The following is a 19,587-nucleotide window of genomic DNA, read 5'->3' as shown; positions in this document are numbered from 1 at the left end:
TCTAATCAGGACAGAGTGAGGTCTCTGACCCGGACCCAGCCATGGGAAGAGGGATTGGTGGGCCCTTTCTATTTGAGGTTTCCCCTCCACTCTTTCCTGCCCCAATATAATAGGGATCCATTTCCTGAAGAAAGCCACCAGATCCTTCCCTCAACTCCCTCCTTCACCCTTTCAATCTTCCACATCTTTTCTTTCTCTTTTACCCAGGCATCTCTATCATTTTCTATTTTCCCTACCCTATCTTCAAGCTCCTCGACCTCTCCTCCACCTCAGCTCCCTTCATAATTTTCCCATCTCCATCGAAAGTTCTTTTAAGATTTTTTTAAGTTCTGTTTTGTGAGGCCTCCACCACAGCCTCCATCCAATCACATATTGGTGGGGGGGGGGGGGATTCAAGCCCTCCCTCTCCCCACAATGCAGCTTCCTTCTCCTCCCTGCCTGAAACATTGGGGTGCCACACCTGTTGACCTCCTCCTCACAAACTGTGACACTCCCCAATGCCTCCGACATGAGGTCCAAAACTCCTGTGCTGCCTGCTCTCCACTCCCACCACCCACAGGGCTCATTCTGCTCTGCTGGTGGTGTCGCTCCCGTGGCTCTCTACACCACTCCCCGAAGCCTCCGACACATGACCGGGCTCACTCTTCCCGCTGGCTCACTGTCCCTGCTGCGGGCAGCGTTGCTCTCATGGGCTCTTCTCGTGCTTCAGGCAGTGTCGCTCTCGTGACACTGTATACTTCTCTGGACCCATCAATAAGTGGGCCCCGCCACCATCCCAGCCATCCCTCACCGATTTTGGTGAGATGCCTTCCCTCATGCAGGACCCGCTATCTTCATCACCACCAGGCCACCTCTTCTGGTCATTATAGGACATTGGACCACCAAGGTGGATTTTCTTTCTTTCCTCCCCATTTCTTTCTTGCCTATTACCCTTTTCATTTCTGTTTGTTTTTGATTCTTTTACTCTCTTAGCTTTCCTTTTTTAAATATGTTATTTTCCATTTGCGTCAAAACATGTACAGTATTTATCCATAACAAAAATTATAAAAGTACAACACAAAAATAATATAATTTTTATATATTTTCTCCCCCGAACCCACCCCCTTCCTGCTCTCCCCATCCACCCACTCCCTCCCCCCACCCACCCCCTCTCTCCCCAAAAAAGTAGGAAAAAAAAGAAAAAGCCTATCTAATAAGCCTATATCTTTTAATTAATTTGTGAACATAACAATCTTAAACCATAACTAATTAGGGCGGGTTGGACAGGGGCGTGGTGGACGCTGCAGGTAAAGTAGTAGCAATAAAATTCATTAGGGTTTCCAAATCTTATCAAATTTTTCTGGTTGATTTCGTAAATTATGTGTTATTCTCTCTAATGGTATACAATTTAATAATTCCATTCGCCATCTATTCAACCCCACAATATCACCAGATTTCCATGTTACGCCTGTAGATTTCTTTGCTATTGCTATTGCTATTGCCATTGCTACACTTAAAGACTTCTTTTGAAAAATATCTAATTTCAATTGGGAAATATCTCCCAATAAAAATACTGTGGGATCCTTCACAATTTGCATCTTCAAAACTCGTCCCAATAAAATACTTCTATCCTTTTCAAAACTTATCTACCTTTTCACATGGCCAGACTGCATGCAGGAAAGATCCTACTTCTTTATTACATCTAAAGCATTGATCAGAACAATTCGAATGAAGTGCATGCAATTTGTATGGAGTATAATTGATGTAAAAAATTAAATTGTACCAATTTGATCACTAACATTAATTGTATTAGTTACACTTTCATAGCATAATTTTGCCATACTTTTTCTTGAATCTGTATATTTAAATATTTTTCCCTCTAGATTTGGATTTGAATAAATCCTTTTTTCTGAATAGTGTCTTGTAATTTGATTTTAATATTAGTAATAAATCTTTAAATAAATGTATCTGTTATTAGATATTCAAGTGGACTTTGTTCTGGCAATTTAAAATTCCTCCATATTTAAACAAAATATGATTTAAGTTGATCATAAGAAATAATAGTATTATGTGGTATATTATACTTATCTTTCAATTGATCAAAAGTCAATAAAACCGATCCCAAAAAAACAATCCCTTTTTTAAAATATTCCACAATTATACCATTATACAATTAAAAGGAATTAAAGGATTTTGATTTAACATCATTTTAGCCAATTGATGATTCTTCATTCCTCTTTCTACATGTTCTCCATTTCATACCTTGAGTCTATGCTTCAAAACTGGTGGATCTGATTTTCCTTTTAATAATCCCTTACACCATTTAGATAAAATGTGTTTAGAATTACTTTCTCCAATTTTACTCATTTCAATTTGCACCCATGCACTGTTTTCATCGGTCTGATAACAAGAAGACATAAATCTGAGTTGAGCCACTTAATAATAATTTTTAAAATTAAGCAATTGAAGTCCTTCGATCAAATTTCCATGTTAATTTTTCCAATGCCATCCGAGGTGCTTTATCCCTCCAAATAAATCTCACACTTTTATTTAAATCCTGAAAAAAACATTATTGGTGCAAAAATTGGTAAAGATTGAAAAAGGTATTCCAGGAAAGATTCTTCATCACACAATTAATCCCTCCCATTAAAAAAATTGGCAAATCTTTCCATCTTAATAAATCTTCTTTAATTTTCCTCAATAAAGGTATATAGTTTAATTTAAATAAATTATTTAAATTCTTATCAACATTAATTCCTAAACATTTAATTGCACCAATCTGCCATTTAAATTTTGTCCTTTTCTTAACTTGAACATAGTCTGTCTCAATCATTGCCACTTTTATCAATATTTACCTTGTAACCTGATACCAGCTCATACTCTGCCAATCGATAATTTAATTTTTGTAATGAACTTTCAGGGTTTGTAAGATATAATATGTCATCATTTGCAAAATGACTAATTTTGTTCTTTATTATGTATCTTAAAGCCCTCAATCTCATTATCACTTCTAATCACCTCAGCAAAAGGTTCTATAGTGAATGCAAATAAAAAAGATAATGGACATCCTTGTCCAGATCATCTTTCCAACAAAAAAAGATTTTGCTATTTGCCTATTTGTAATCACTTTAGCCGTTGCTCTTACCCAATTTATAAAATTTGTCAGAATTCCAAAAACCTTCATTTCTTTAAATAAATAATCCCATTCTCATCTATCAAATACCTTTTCTGCTTCTAAAGCTAAAGCCACTGATGGAATATTTCTTTTCTGAGCCATATCTATTAAACTTAAAAATTTAACAATATTATCCACTGATCTTCTATTTTTAATAAAACTTATTTGGTCCATATTAATCAATTTAGGTAAACATTTAGCTAATATATTAGCTATTAGTTTGGACAAAATTTTATAATCAATATTCAATAATGAAATTGAGCTATGTGAAGATGGAAGCAAAGGGTCCTTCCCCTTTTTTTGGAATAACTGTTATTAATGCAGTTTTAAACGACTCAGGTAAGTCCCAAAGATCTTCCATTTGATATTACAACCCCATAAATATCAGAATTAAGAACTCTTTAAATTCTTTCTAAAACTCTGAAGAGAAACATCATCCCCTGGAGCCTTACTGTTTGGTAAAAACATCAATATATCATATAATTGTGTAACTGTAAATGGATTTGTTATTTCTGTCTTCTATGCTTTACTGTGTTGAAGTAATTTTGGACAAATATTCATCAATTTTATCCCCATCCTTTAAAGATTCTGATTTATAGAATTTCTTATAGAATTTCATAAACACATCATTAATACCTCATGTTTTATATGTAAGATTACCTAAATCTTCTTTTACAGCTACTATTGTTCTTGATACTTGTTCAATCTTCAATTGCCATGCTAAAACTTTATGTGCTCTATCTCCCATTTTGTAATATTTTTGTCAGGTTCATCTTGTGTCCCTCTGTACTCTGCATATTTGTATTGTATTAAATTTCAATTTCTTTCAATCCAACATTTTCCTTTGTTCAGCATTCCCTAAATTTTGCAATTCTTTTTCCATCTTTATTATTTCCTTTTCCAAAGAATTAACTTCAGATATATATTCTTTTTTAACCTTAGCCGTTTAACTTATTATTTGTCCTCTTAAATAAGCCTTCAAAGAATCCGATACCACAGACTTATTAGTTACAGAATGTTCATTCAGGTCCATAAAAAGTTTTATTTGTTGCCTTGTAAAGTCACAAAAATCTTTCCTTTTCAACAATGTTGCATTAAACCTCCATCTATAACCCATATTTTGCTCCTCCTCCAGTAAAACTGACATAACTAAAGGTGACTGGTCAGTCAATATCCTTGTCTGATATTTAATACTATGAACTCTTGTCTGGAGTTGAGAGGCGATTAAAAATATATCTATACAGAAATATGTCTTATGCCTATAAGAATTAAATGAATAATCTCTAATATCAGGATGCACCTTCCTCCAACTATCAACAAGTTTCATTTCATTCATAAAATTTTTCACATCTTTTGTCACCTTATTTTTAACCATGATTTTTCCTGATCTATCCAACCTGGAATTGAGGTCCAATATTCAGAATATATTTTGCAATTTATCATCAAATATATCAGTTATTACATCCAATATTTCAATTGGTAGACTTTTGTTTATTAATACTGCTACTCCTCTAACTTCAGAATTAAATGAAGAAGAGAATACTCCTCCTACCCAGTCTCTCTTTAATTTCATATGTTCTATTTCTGTTAAATGAGTTTCTTGTACAAAAGCCACATCCACTTTAGTTTTTTTTTCAGATAATTCAATAAGATTTTTCTCTTTATCGGATTCTGAATTCCATTAATATTAATACTAATAAATGACAATTTCCTTATTGTTAGACATCAAAATTAAAACCTATATCACTCCAGCATCCCCCTCCATCTCCCCATCCAACCCAACCCTCTCCATATATTATCTTGCATCTATAAACAGTCCAGGCTAAGAACCAAAAAGAGAAAAGCTAAAAAAGGAAGAAAAAGTAAGAAAGATAAGGAAAACCCCAGAGACACATGATGTTAAAGCTTCTCTATCACCCTGATCTATACAGGATGCAAATCTAGTCACATTAGTGCCCATGATAGCATAGTGGTCAGCATCACATTCCCCACTAACTCACTCGAAACATCATACCATCCCTTACTATAAGCATATCAATAGGCCTTTTAATCCATTAATCTTATCCAGTATATTAGATCATGCACAATATAGGTTAAACCTTCCTCCCCTTTTTTAACTCTCTCGAAACTCAATGTATTTTCAGTTACAGCAAAACCTCTCAGTTGTATAATGGATTCAAGTATCTACAACCATCTGCTGATCTTTAACAGGCAATGAATTGGCATATACCTTTGCTTCATTAGGCTCAGTAAAAAATCTATTCCTCCCTCCCAGGACGAATACTTTCAAAACAGCTGGATATCTCAAAACCAAGGCATAGCCTTTTTTCCACCATATATCTTTAACTGGATTAAACTCATTTCTCTTTTTCAACAAATCAAAACTTACATCTGGATTTAAAAAAAAAATCTAATTTCCATTATAAATCAAAGGTGATTGTCTTTCTTTAGCTTGTTTCGCTGCCAGCTCCAATATCTCTCTTACTTCATATAGAAGGAATCTGACAAGTATTGGACGGGACCTTTGGTCAGGCTGAGGCTTAGGTCTCAATGCCCTATGGACTCGTTCAATCTCCAAATCACCTTGAAATGCAACCTCACCCAAACATTCCAGTATCCACCACTGCAGACATTTTTTTCAAGTCCTGACCCTCGTTCCCTTCTTTAAGTCCACAATCTTGATATTATTCTTTCCACTGAAATTTTCCAAAATGACTATTTTTTGGCATTAACTGATCATGCCCAGCAGCTGCTTCTGCTTGTACTTTCTTCACTTGGTCTTTCAGATTATGAATCTCAAATTCATTCCCTTTAATTTTGCCATCCACCATTTCAAATCTAGTGGCCACCTGTTGCATTAATCTTTCCATTTTATCACCATTCTTCCTTACTTCATCAGATAACACTTTCATGAATTATCCAAAAAAATCTAATATTTGCTTTAATTAACTTGGATGAAGAAGCTTCTGGACCTTTTTCTACTTTTTTCTTGATTGTAGATCAATCTTGTTCTTCCCTTTGCTACTTCTTGGGTGTCTGGAACCTTCTTAAAAATTTCCTCCATTTTTTTGTGCTCTGCGCGTGTGCGAGGAGTCGTGCATCTGCAGAGTCACTTCTTCACCCGATGTCGGTGGCCATTGCCAAGGGAGACCCTGTGCAGCAGTGTCCAAGGTCTCCCCGGCTTCTGGCCTCTCTCCTTTGGATACTACCTGACGAAGAGCTCCACAATCCTTTCTTTTACTTCATCTCTTCTTTTACTAGTTCAGTTTCTTGTACAACAGTAAGTTCTTTATCCTTCTTTGCTGGCATTGTTGATGTCTTCTGTGTGTCTTCAGACAGTTCTTTCATATATGTAACTTTTACAACCTTTTATATTACTTTTTCTTAACTTTTTTGAGCTGAGCTGGGATTATAAATCTAAACCCACGTCATCGCGTGGCATGCCCCCTCTCTTAGCTTTCCTGACTGATTTATCTGCTTTTTCTGCTACTTTTCCTGGAGCTCTGGTTTCTACATCTACTCCCTCCTCTGCATCATGTGACCTCCCCCTAACTTTAATAGCTACTTAATTAGTTTCAAGGTTATTTCATGAGTTCATCGTGGGCATAATTGCAAGTGAATAAGGAAATGCTGTCATAATAAATGAAAAAAATCATAGTATGCTCTTTTAAAAGTTCTGCATTGCAGTATTTGTCCCATTGAGTCTCCAATTAGAGTTTGAAGAGAAATCTAGTCAGTTCTATATCCTGCTCCATTTTTGTTTCATCCATGCACCTGTCTAAGAGTCTCTTAAACGCCCCTAATGTTTCAGCCTCCACTTCCATCCCTGGCAAGGCCTTCCAGCCACCCACAACTCTCTGCATACAAACTTACTCCTGATGTCTTCCCTAAACTTCCCTCCCTTTGCTTTGTACTCATGTCTTCTGGTGTTTGCACATCCTGCCCTGGGAAACAGGCACTTGTTATCCACTCTATGCTTCATAATCCCGTGGGCCGTAATTAATTCTCTTCTCATCCTTCTACACTCAAAAATGTCCCAGCTCTGCTAACTTGCCTCATAAGACATTTTCCAAACCAGGAAACATGCTGGTAAATCTCCTCTGCACCTGGTTTATAGCTCCCACATCCTTCTTGTAATGAAATGACCAGAACTGAACACAATTCTGTAAGTGAGATCTCACCAGAGATTTGTAGAGTTGCAACATGACTTCTCTATTCCTGAACTGAATCCCTCTATTAATGAAGCCCAGCATCCCACAGGCTTTCTTAATGATCCTATCAACCTGTGCGGTGACCTTGAAGGATGTATGGATTTGGACCCAAAGGTCCCTCTGTTCATCCACACTCTTAAGTATCTGACCATTAACCCTGTACTCAGCCTTCTGGTTTATCCTTCCACAATGCATCGCCTCACACTTGTCTGGATTGAATTCCATTTGCCACTTTTACGCCCATCTCTGCATCCTGTCTATAACCATCCACAACGCCTCCAGCCTTCATGTCATCAGCAAACTACTGGCCCATCCATCCACCTCTTCCTCCAGGTCAGTTAAAAAAAAATCACCAAGTACAGGGGACCCACAACAGATTCTTGCAGTATTCCACTAGTCACGGACCTGCAGGAAGAATACTTTCCTTCCACTACTACTCTCTTCTTCAAGTGCTGTATACTTCTCAAACACTGCAAAAGCGTATTGGTTCACATTTCCATCAAACCCAAGTCAAGTCCCCTTTATTTATCATTCATACCATGTTCGCTCAGTAAAGACGAGATAGCATAGCATTTCTCCAGGACCACGGAGCAGATATATGTAAATATAAGTTAGTATAGAAATTAAGCACGTTGAAATATTAAAATATTAAGACGTATACAGTAAAAGTCCACGGTACGTAATCCACAAATATTCTGGGAATTCAGGAGTCTGATGGCTTCGGGGGGAGAAAACTGTTGCTCAATCTGAACGTAAGGGTGCGAGTGGTATGGTAACTCCTACCAGATGGCAGAAGGGAGAACAATTTACATGAGGGGTGTGTGGAGTCCTTCCCAATGCTTATTGCCTTTCACTTGCATTGAGTGTTGTAGATGCCCTTCCTGGTCGGAAGAGAGCCCCCAATGGTCACTTCCTCTGCCTTCACTATCCTCTGCAGGGTATTGCAGTCCGAGGTGGTACAGTTTCCAAACCAGGCGGTGGTGATGCAGTTGCACAGGATGCTCTTAATACATCCTCTGTAAAATGTAGTGAGGATGGAGGGTGGGAGATGAACTTTCCTCAGCCTTTACATGAAGTAAGAGGTACTGTTGGGCTTTTTTGGCTATGGAGCTGGTGTTAAGGGATTGTGGTGGAACACTGTAATATATGCAATGTACTGGTTGGCCACCCCGATGCTGTAACCCCTCTCTCAGTATTGCCTTGGAATCAGGCCAACAGCATGTAAGCTATCCCTGTAGGTTTATAGCAATTAAAGCCTATTAATCTTGACTTCTGGCCTGTCAGGTCTAATTGATAGCACTACAGTTTAATCGCTATATTAATGTGCCATGGACAAGGCTTTTCGAGTGGAGAAGCTTGATACTGACCCTAAGGATTGAGAAAACTCTGTAAAATTCAATCAGTGGTTGCACAGTAATGTTAACTGTGAGTGGCACCAGGTACAAGAATTTTAAATTACTCATTATGCCCCAACTCTGTGCACCAGTTATACTGGAGCTGGACTTCCAGTGCCAACTTAAGTGTTCTGATGGAATATCACATCCCCCATGCCTCCCTCATGGTCCATAATAACCAAATTTTAAACCACCCGCCTGTCTCTCTGAACACAGCCAATCAGTGACCTGAACACTGCCCACTGGTCATGACCTGTGTCTGTCCACCCTCCAGGCCCCACCGCGCCCACCCTGTTCGAAAACCTAACCCCCAATTGTAAGCCTGTAGCAACTAAGAGCAAGCTATACAATCCCGGGGTCAGAGCCTTTATCAAGGCTGAGGTTAAGCGACTCCTGGCAAAGGGCTTCATAGAGCTAGCACCAGCCCTTGGAGAGGGCAGTGGTAGTGGTAAAGAGCAGAGAGAAGCACAGGATAGTCAAAGATTACAGCCAGACCATCAACCGGTTCACTCTCTTGGACTCCTACCCACTTCCCCGCCTTGTCGACATGGTGAATAAGATTGCCCAATACCGGGTCTTCTCCACCACTGACCTCAAGTCGACCTATCACCAACTCCTAATCTGTCCAGAAGAGAGTCCATACATGGTGTTTGAGGTGGGCAGCCGCCTCTAGCATTTCCTGAGGGTTCCCATTGGAGTCACGAATGGGGTTTCATTCTTCCAGAGGGAGATGGACCGAACAGTGGATGACCATTCCCTACCTGGACAACATGACCATCTGTGCCCGTCACGATGCTAACCTGCAAAAATTCCTCAAGACAGCTAAAGCCCTTAATCTCACAAATGAACCAGAAGAAATGCATGTTCTGCACTTCGTGTCTGGCTATACTAGGGTGCGTGGTGGAGAATGGAGTCATTGGACCCAACCCTGAGTGCATGCAGCCCTTGATGGAGCTCCCACTCTCCCATAATCTCAAGGCCCTGAAAAGGTGCCTGGGGTTCTTTCAGACTATGCATAATGGGTCCTTAATTATGCTGACAAAGCCCACCCTCTGATAAAAACTACTACTTTTCCCCATCGGCAGAGCCCAGGCGGCCTTCACTCACATCAAAGGTGACATGGCCAAGGCAGCAATGCATGCTGTAGATGAATCCATCCCATTTCAAGTGGAGAGCATTGCATCCAAATTTGCGCTGGCTGCCACGCTTAACTAGGCGAGAAGGACAGTGGCATTTTTCTTGCATACTCTCCAGGGCCCAGAACTCTGGCACTCAGCCATTGAGAAAGAGGTCAAAGCTATAGTGGAAGCTGTGCACTACTGGAGGCATTATCCAGCCGGCAAACCATTCACCTTGCTGACTGACCAACGTGCAGTTGCATTTATGTTTATCAACAAACAGCTGGGAATAATTAAGAACGACAAGATCCTGAGGAGGAGAATTAAACTGTCCACCTACAACTTCAAGATCTTGTACCAGCCTGGGAAGCTCAACAAGCCTCCCGATGCTCATCCCGGGGTACCTGCGCCAATGCGCAAGCAGATTGTGGTGGAACACGGAAGTGCAGGTATGACCTCACTACATTGTACAGGATGGCCTGCCTCTGACCCTGTAACTCCTCCCCGTAGATTCCCAATAAAGGCTGATAGCCCTAGTCTCCTCCCTTCATATCAGCCTTGGATCTGGGCCAGCAGTAAGTAGAGACATGGCCAATGTTTTTGGATATTAAAACCTTTAATCAGTTGCTTTATTCTGTTTGTGGTTATTGATCATGCAACAATTTAATGTCCAGAGTACTTGCCAAGGTGATCTTAGTGGAGAAGCTGGAGGCCGATCCCATGGATCCAGAGGCCTCCATCAAGTTTGATATGTGGTTGCATGGCTTAAAGGCCTACATGAATTGCCACAAGATCTCTACAGACATAAACAAGTATGATATGGCATTTTCATCAGTGGACCACCAAGCTTACCAAATAATATGGGACTGTGAAAAATACGATGAAGCAATGGCCCTGCTATGGCAGTAATGCAGTGTTCCCATGTTTGAACGTTACCAGCTGGTCACCCGACACCATGGCCCCCGGTGAGTCCATCGATGACTTGTTGAGGGCCATGAGGGAGCTGGGACGAGCCTGTAGGTGAATGGATGTGACTGCAGCAGTCTATCAAGAGGAACTCATCCGTGATGGGCTGGTGTCCAGCTTCTGTTCAAATCACATCCATGAGCGACTCCTGGAAAAGGGAAATCGGTCCCTACAGGAAGTTATGAAGATGGCTCGATTGCTGGAGGCAGCCTAGAAGAACGTTGAGGCTTATACTGCGAGCCATGCAGCCACCAGGTGGGGAACACAGGTGCCGCCATCTTGGGTCTCAGAAACCCTGCCACCACTGAGGCCAGACCAAGCACCCGAGGAAGTACTGTCCGGCCTGTAGCGCGACCTGTTCAATCTGCAGGAGGAAAGAGCACTATGGCAAGGTATACCATTCTAAACCTCCCTCCAGCAGCACCATATGCAGGAAGCACTGGAAGTTTTATACATCCAGGAATGGTCCAACAATATACCCTTGCAGTGTCCCCCGCAAAGTGTAAAGTAGTTCTAGGATCTAAATCCCACTCCATGGAAATCTGCAGGAGCTGCACAGTGACTCTAACCATGAGGGGCACGAAATATAAAAACTTCAAACTCCTCATAATGCCCCACCTCTGTGTGCCAGTCATACTGGGGCTGGACTTCCAATGCCAGCTAAAGAGTATGCTGATGCAGTTTAACAGGCCCCATCCTCCCCTCACAGTCAGAAATAACTAATGCCTGGAGGGCCCACCATTCTCTCCAAACTCGGCCAATCAGACGTAGGAACACCATCTAAGGCACCCGACCTGCAGTCTGGCCACCCTCCAGGACCCTCTGCCCCCCATTTCAGAACCTCACCCTGGACTCCATACCAGTGGCCACTAAAAGTAGACGATATAGCCCTGGGGACAGAGTTTATAAAAGCAGAAGTTTGGTGAGGCAATGGCCCTGCTATGGCAGTAATGCAGTGTTCCCATGTATGGATGCTATCAGCTGGTCACCCGACACCATGGCCCACGGTGAGTCCATCGATGACTTGTTGAGGGCCATGAGGGAGCTGGGATGAGCCTGTAGATGCGTGGATGTGACTGCAGCAGTCTATCAAGAGGAACTCATCCATGATGGGCTGGTGGCCAGCTTCTGTTCAAATCACATCTATGAGCGACTCCTGGAAAAGGGTAATTGGTCCCTACAGGAAGTCATGAAAATGGCTCGATCGCTGGAGGCAGTGATTATAGAGCCCAATATCAGCTCCTGGAGGGCACAAGTGGTGGTGGTTAAGAGTGGGGAGAAGCACCAGATGGTCATCGATTACAGCCAAACCTTCACCTTATTGGACACCTACCCCCTTCCCTGCAGAGCCGACATGATGAATGAGATACCCCAGTACCGGGTCTTCTCCACTATCGACCTCAAGCTGGTGTATCACCAGATCGCGATCTGTCCAGAGGACCGTCCATACACGGTGTTCAAGACCAACAACGGGTACCATTCAGCCTCACAAATGGGTGTCAGTGTTCCAACAGAAGATGGACTGCATGGTGGATTAATAAGTTAAAAGCTACATATTTGCATGATGTCATCATCTGTGGCCATAATCAGGAGGAAAACAACACGAACCTGCAGAAGTTCCTGGCCACCATTAAAGCCCTGAACTTAACATATAACCTGAACAAATTCATGTTCCACACCTCGTGTCTGACAATACTGGGGTACATGGTGGAGCATGGCATTATTGCCCCTGATCCTGAGCGCATGCGCCCCCTTCTGGAACTCCCACTGCCTCAAAACCTCAAGGCCCTGAAAAGGTGCCTGGGGTTCTCTTATTATGCCCAATAGATCCCCAATTATGCGGACAAGGCCCACCCCCTAGTGAATACTACTGTTTCCCCTGTCAGTGGATGACTGCAAGGCCTTTGAGAGCATTAAGGATGAGATTTCCAAAGCAGCGATGGACATCATTGATGAATCCATCCCTTTCCAAGTGAACAGTGATGCCTCCGACTTCGCCCGAGCCGCCACACTGAACCATGGCATTCTTTTCCCAGACCCTCTAGGCCCCGAACTCAGGCACTCAGCCATCAAGAAGGAGGCACAAGCTATAGTGCAAGCTGTGCGCCACTGGAGGCACTATCTGCATGGCACCCTGCTGATGCACCAAAGAGCCGTTGCATTTATAAACAGTGGGGGAAGATTAAAAATGCCAAGATCATGAGGTGAAGAATTGAACTGTCCATCTATAATTATGAGATCTTGTATCGGCCTGGGAAGCTTAATGAGCCACCCGATGCCCTGACCTGGCGATCTTGCGCCAGGACTCGGGTAGATTGCCTCCAAGCCCTCCATGATAGCCTCTGCCACCCTGTGGTCACCCAGCTTTACCACTTCGTGAGGGCCTTCTATGAAGGAGATTAGGGAGATGACCCGTAACTGTTCGATCTGTGTGGAGTGCAAGCTGCACTTCTATTTGCCGGAAAAAACTCAGCTGATCAAGGCCACCTTCCCCTTTGAACATCTCAGTATGGTCTTCAAGGGACCCCTTCCCTCCAAAAATTGGAACATATGCTTCCTGAATATCATGGATGGATACTCATGTTTCCCATTCACCATTCCCTGTCTGGATATAACCATGCCCACGGTCATTAAAGCCCTCTGCAACCTATTCACCTTGTTCAGATACTCCATTCATGAGTGAGCAGTTACGCTGATGTTTCCTGTCCAAAGGTATAGCCAGAAGTGGAACCACCAGCTACAACCCTGTGGAAATGGGCAGGTGGAAAAGGTGAATGGCATGTTCTGGTGGGCATTCCTCTTGGCTTTCAGGTCAAAAGGGATGCCCATCTCCCAGTGGTAAGAGATCCTTCCGTAGGTGCTACACACCACCAACTCCCTACTCTGCACTGCTACGAATGCCACCCCACATGAGAAACTGTTCTTCCCTAGGAGGTCGGCGTTGGGAACCATTTTGCTGGTCTAATTGATGACCCCAGGGCCAGTGCTTCTCTGCAGACGCATTAGGACCCACAAGACAGTCCTGCTGGTTGAATAAGTGCACCTCCTGCATATGAACCCTCAATATGCCCACGTACAGAACCCAGATGGGCAGGAAGACATGGTGTCCATCTGGGACCTGGCTTGAGCAGGAGCTCTGGCAGAGGAGGTGCACCCAGAAGCCCTCGACAGCAACCAGCCAGTCCCATGTATAGTCCAAACAAATGACCATATGGAAACCATGGTATTATTTACTTTTTACTCTGACTATGTATCCATTAATCAATGGATTATTGACCATGTATCCATTAATCAATTACGATGTAACCATGTACTATTTACTTTGAACAATTTACTATGTACTTTTTAACTATGAATTCCACGGTGAATGAGTGAAAGAAAAAGGTGGCAAAAGGTGATGAGATGTGGTAGATATGTCGATAAGGAGGACGGTAAAAGATAACGGTGGCGAGATATGATAAAGCACAGTTGGAAACATGATTTGATTAATGAATGGGAAATAATGGTGGCATTAATGATTGATATGCTGCTAAGATATGGGGACATGACTGATTGAGTATCAAGGTCAAGACTGTAACATAAAAAGAGGATGCATGCTGTGTTCAGCAGGAGATCAGAAACCTGTACTCTGATTGCCTCAGCCTTTACTTGCAAATAAAGTTTAAACCTTCCTGAAGAATTCTCCGTGTTGCCTGACTAGTTTTTAGACCACAACAACCACTTGAACCCACCACCCACTACCCTTCTGGTCTCCACCCCCATCATCCCTACAACCACAAACTGAACTCCCAATACCTCCACACCCCCCGGAATCCATTCAGACTAACACAGATCAACACCTGGACATTCAGGCCACCGTGTAGTCACCGTCCCACAGGAGTTGACAATGAAACTGGTACTGCGGCAATCGCAGCAGCAGATAAAAGCACCGGACTGGCTAAATCTGTGAATTATGAAAGACTGCATGATCAGAAACGATGGACACTGACCCACTTCACCCTGCCAGACTTTATCTAAAAAGGAGGGGTGAATGTGGTGGAACGTGGTAGTGCAGGTGTGACCTCACTAAGACTGTACAGGCTGGCCCGCCTCCAACCCTGTAACTCCCAATAGATTCCCAATAAAGGCTGATAGCCTGAGTCTCCTCCCTCCATACCAGCCTTAGCCAGCAGCTTGTACAGATATGCCCGATGTTTCTGGATTTAAAGCCTTTAATCACTCACTTCATGTCTGCTTGTGGTTATTGATCATGCCACACAGATCGCTTCCAAGCCCTTCACAACAGCCTCTCCCATCTTGGGGTCACCAGGCTCTATCACAGTAGTTCTCAACCTTCATCTTTCCACTCACATTCCACTTTAATTATTCCCTTTGCCTATCCCATAGATGCTCTGTGATTAGTAAGGGATTGCTTAAGGTACTATGTGGTGTAAAGAAAAAGTTTAAAAACCACTGTTTTAATTGTACCTAATTGACTCATTATGAACATAGTTTCATAATTCCAAAGGAAGTAGACTAATGACAATTTTCTCAAGCAAAATATTTCAGTAACAATTGGGTCTAGAGCAGTGATTCTCAACCTTCCCTTCCCATTCACATACCACCTCAAGCAATCCTTTACTAATCACAGAGCTCCTATGGCACAGTATGTGAGTGGAAAGAAAAAGATTGAGAATCACTGTTCTATCACTTTATGAGATCCCACAACCTCTCGAACATCAGGGAGCTAACCTGCAGCTGCCCAGTCTGTGCAGAGTACAAGCCACACTTCTACTGGCCGGAGAAAGCTCACCTTATCAATGCAAACTGCCCCTTCAACCAACTAAGTATGGATATCAAGGGCCCCCTCCCCTCCACGAACTGGAACATGTATTTTCTGAACATTGTTGATGAATGGTCTCGGTTCCTGTTCACCATCCCCCACCCACATATGACCACAGCCACAGTCTTCCTAGAAGGATTTCAAATGTTGAAAGGCCTAGACAGAGTAGATGTAGCAAAGTTGTTTCCCATAGTAGGGGTGACTAGGACAAGAAAACGCAATCTCAGGATTGAAGGGTGCTCATTTAAAACAGAGATGTGGAGGAATTTCTTTCGCCAGAGAGTGGTGAACCTCTGGAATTTGCTATCTCAAGTGGTTGTGGAGGCCAAGACTTTGGGAGTATTTAATCTATTTTTTTGTCAGGATGTTGGGGTCTGATTGCTCAATAATAACCACTCAAAACTTCAGCTTACCGAAAGCTTTATACTTGCACCCAAAATTTTATTGGTGAGAGAGTTCAACAATTTGATTTTTTTCTAAATTTGGCATTGCCAAATGGCTGGAAGAAAACTGATAAATTCTTCACTGCTTTGTTATGGTCTATGAACATAGTGACTTAAAATTTGACCTAATGTATTTTGATTAAAAGAATTTAAAGATTTAATGTTTGCTTAATCTATTTGAATTTTTGAAATGATTTCTCATTCGGCTGATAAGTGAGTAGCTGTTTTTTAAAAAACGTTGATAGCCATAATAACATTTCATTTAAAACCACAGCAAATTGATTTATTGTGGGCAAATCTACCCATATCGATTTGTACACATTTCAAATCCAATTTGTAATGATTGCATTGTCAGCGGGCAGGATGTGCATAGTGATTCCCTGGAAATCTGACTCCTGCCTGAGCATTACTCACTGGAACGCAGAAACGCAAAGCTGCGTTCCCCTGGAGAAAATTACTTACAACTTAAGAAAAAAAAGTATGACACTTTTTAAAAAATTTGGCAACCCTATTTAAATTCCATAGGAGCACGATTATAGTGTGGACCATCACGCCTCACCGCCCTACCTTCCTCATCTATCCCTCAATCAGTGGGGGGGAGGGGGCCCATTCCATCCCAACCAGGAAAAGTCAAGAGAAGAAAATAGCCTGAGCACTGGCCGTTGTGTCATGACAAACCCATAAAACCTTGATATATGTCTCATACCTTTGTTGTGTCTTGGATGTGGTGTGTAACTGTGGTTGGTTAAGCATTGGAGGAAGGGGATGAAAACAGCTTGAACTCTGCAGAAAACTTTGTATAGAATCGATAATGTAAACAGTAGTCAATGGATGATACTGAGAACATCGATCTGATAATGATTATAACTGTTTAAGTTTGGAAAATTATAAATAAAATATTCAAAAAAACCATCCACATCAGATACAACAAAGCAAATTTCTGCAGATGTGAAAGGTCTAAGACAGCCCCAGCACATTTAGGTTAAAAGTTTGTTTTCTTTTCACCTCACATGACAAAAATATTTTTTATGTAGTCAGAGGGAGATAAATATAGAAGTAACCAAAACCTGTCTGACGGATTATGTTGTAATTGTATTGGGAGATAAATTGGGGCAGAGTTTTTAGTGTAGGTCACATACAAACACTTTAAAACTGATCTTATTTAAAACACTGGAGCTCTGCTCATGCTAGACATGTCGGCGCCAAGAGTCTTTGCAAAAACTTTGGAGAGTGCCCAAGAGACTTCACTAATGGATTGTTGTATACAAAAAGGCAACAGATGAAAGAGCTCATTGGAACCGGAGGCTGTCTGGAGTGGAACTTGCTGTTCTAAGAGGGTCATGTGGTTTTGGCAAGCAGAGAGAGTAAAACAGGCTTTCTCTCTGAAAGAGAGAGAGAGGGAATTCAGTTCTACAGTTTTAAAGTCAGCAGTAGCAGCTGGGACTGGAACAGGACAAGCTGACAAGCTTGAGGAAAATCCCATTTGTAAGATGGATTGTGAGTGCTTAGTTCAGCCTGGTCAAAGCCCTTGTGGTTCATGCAAGAGAAGAGGACTGGCTGCCTAATGTTTCCCTTGAAATAAGAGAAACAAAAGGAACTCTGTGGTGACCTGAAAGAAAGAGGTTATCATCTGGAGAAGCCTGAGGGGGCAACTTTCTTTGGGAAGACACTGAAGTGGCTGATTAAAAAAGAATCAGTTGTGAGTGTCCAGCGCAAAACAAATTTCTCTCTGAAAACCATCAAGAACCTTCCTGAGCAGTACCTTTCAAGCACCAAAGCCTGGTCAACTTTATAAATGTTAAATTCTGTGCACAGTATAAAAATTGCCTGCAATCGATGAATTTGGAGGAATGAGAAGTGAGATTAGACTGTGAATCAAAGAACTTTTCTGAACATACACACACGTGCGCTTAGAATTAGAAGGGGGTTAAGTTATGTTAGTTAATAGTAATAAGTTAAAGTGTGATTCTGTTTTCACGTTTAAAGATAATTAAAAGCAACTTTTGTTTAAGTAACCATTTGTCTTGGTGAATATTTATTGCTGCTGGGTTTTGGGGTCCTCTGGGCTCTTAACACAGGGACTTCCTTTTATCGTGAAAGTCCTCCCCTGGTTTGTCTTGGTGAATATCTATCGCTGCTGGATTTTGAGGTCCTCTGGGCTCGTAACTCCTGTCTGTTTCACAGGGAAGGGAGACAATAAACATTGAGCAGAGTCTGTGGGGGGGGGGGGGGGGGGGGGGGAAGGGGGCAACATAGCCAAAAAATGGCATTTACTGGAACAATTTCAGGGATGATCTTTTTGACTGCAAGATTAGATTGGTAAGGCTTTGGACCTGCAGGTTTAGGTGAGAACCAGTGGCAGATTAACTACTAGGCTGAGCTTTAGTAAGGCCCTCCTGACCTTTCCCCCCACTCCATGGCCCCCACCAGCGTACAGTATTTATTAGCCTGGTATTTCAGAGACTCCCATGTCTCCCTCTTTAATCATGAGTTATACTTGAAATGACATTTGCACTTTAATGAACAATTTTAGATTAAATATATCAAATTAGACCCCACAATGTTGAGAACCTTTGCAACATAAAAGGAAAATATGTTAGACAGACCTTTCATACTTAGGCAGGTTAATTGGAGGATACTAAGGCCCAGGCCATATGGCAAGGACTGCTGATGAGCTGGATACCCCTGGGTGTACACAGGCCCGGAGTCACCGCCTGCCCCATCAGTCAATGTTGTTCCCAGTGTGATTCAGGTGGGAATGAGATTCTCTCCTCAAGGAAGAGCGGGCCCAAGGAATAAATCACCCCTCCCTCAGCAGGGTTAACAGATACCCTCTGTCCCAGTTTCATTTCCATGCACTGTCAAAACTAAAGGCACTGAATTAACATTGCTTCCATTTGTTTCACTCATGCACCTTTTCGTCCTCAGATGCTTAAAGTGATTTAACTGACAACCTTTGTTAAACCCCTCTGTGTTTTCAGTACCCACAGGTAATAGGCTCTGGACACGGCCTCGCTATCTCGCATCAGGTAACTGCCATCTTTTCCCATCAATGCCAACAGATCTTCCGTCTCTGGGCAGCTGATGCTCTCGTGATAGACAGACAATCTCATAGTGCCAAGAAGGTGACTGGAAGGCAAGGGTCTGTCTGTCGACTCTCTGGTTTACAGCAAGCTAATGAGAGTGCTGTGAGAGTTCGGTGGGTTCAATGTAGCTCACATGACTTCCAGTGTAATAAATTTGCTGGGTTCAGATCAATTTTACAGACATGTTCCCATCACTTGTTTTGTTCGAGTACGACGCGAGTTGAGTTCACAAAATCAAGTTCAAACACATGTCTAATTTGCAGTGCTACAGGAAATAGACCAATTGATGATACCTTTTATCTAGTTTTGTCCTTTGTTCATTGAACAGTCACTTTTGAAACATATTAGTAGGTGTTTGATAAAGTTTGTCGTGGAGGTTTCACGAGAGTAATG

General features: G+C 42.0%; 1 protein-coding gene across 1 annotated transcript in view; it reads left to right on the top strand.

Moving 5' to 3' along the window:
- Positions 1 to 19,117, top strand: part of LOC138751849 (leucine-rich repeat-containing protein 37B-like) — a 155,192-nt gene extending 136,075 nt beyond the window's left edge. Inside the window, exon 9 of the mRNA XM_069914696.1 lies at positions 19,090 to 19,117. Coding sequence (XP_069770797.1) covers positions 19,090 to 19,102 — 13 coding nt within the window. The 3' untranslated portion in view covers positions 19,103 to 19,117. The remainder of the gene's footprint in view (positions 1 to 19,089) is intronic.
- Positions 19,118 to 19,587: the final 470 nt, after the last annotated feature.

The sequence above is a fragment of the Narcine bancroftii genome, chromosome 1 (assembly GCF_036971445.1).
Source record: "Narcine bancroftii isolate sNarBan1 chromosome 1, sNarBan1.hap1, whole genome shotgun sequence".
Taxonomy (NCBI): Eukaryota; Metazoa; Chordata; class Chondrichthyes; order Torpediniformes; family Narcinidae; genus Narcine; species Narcine bancroftii.
The sequence above is the reverse complement of the archived record's forward strand: the minus strand, read 5'-3'. Positions and strand labels throughout refer to the sequence as shown.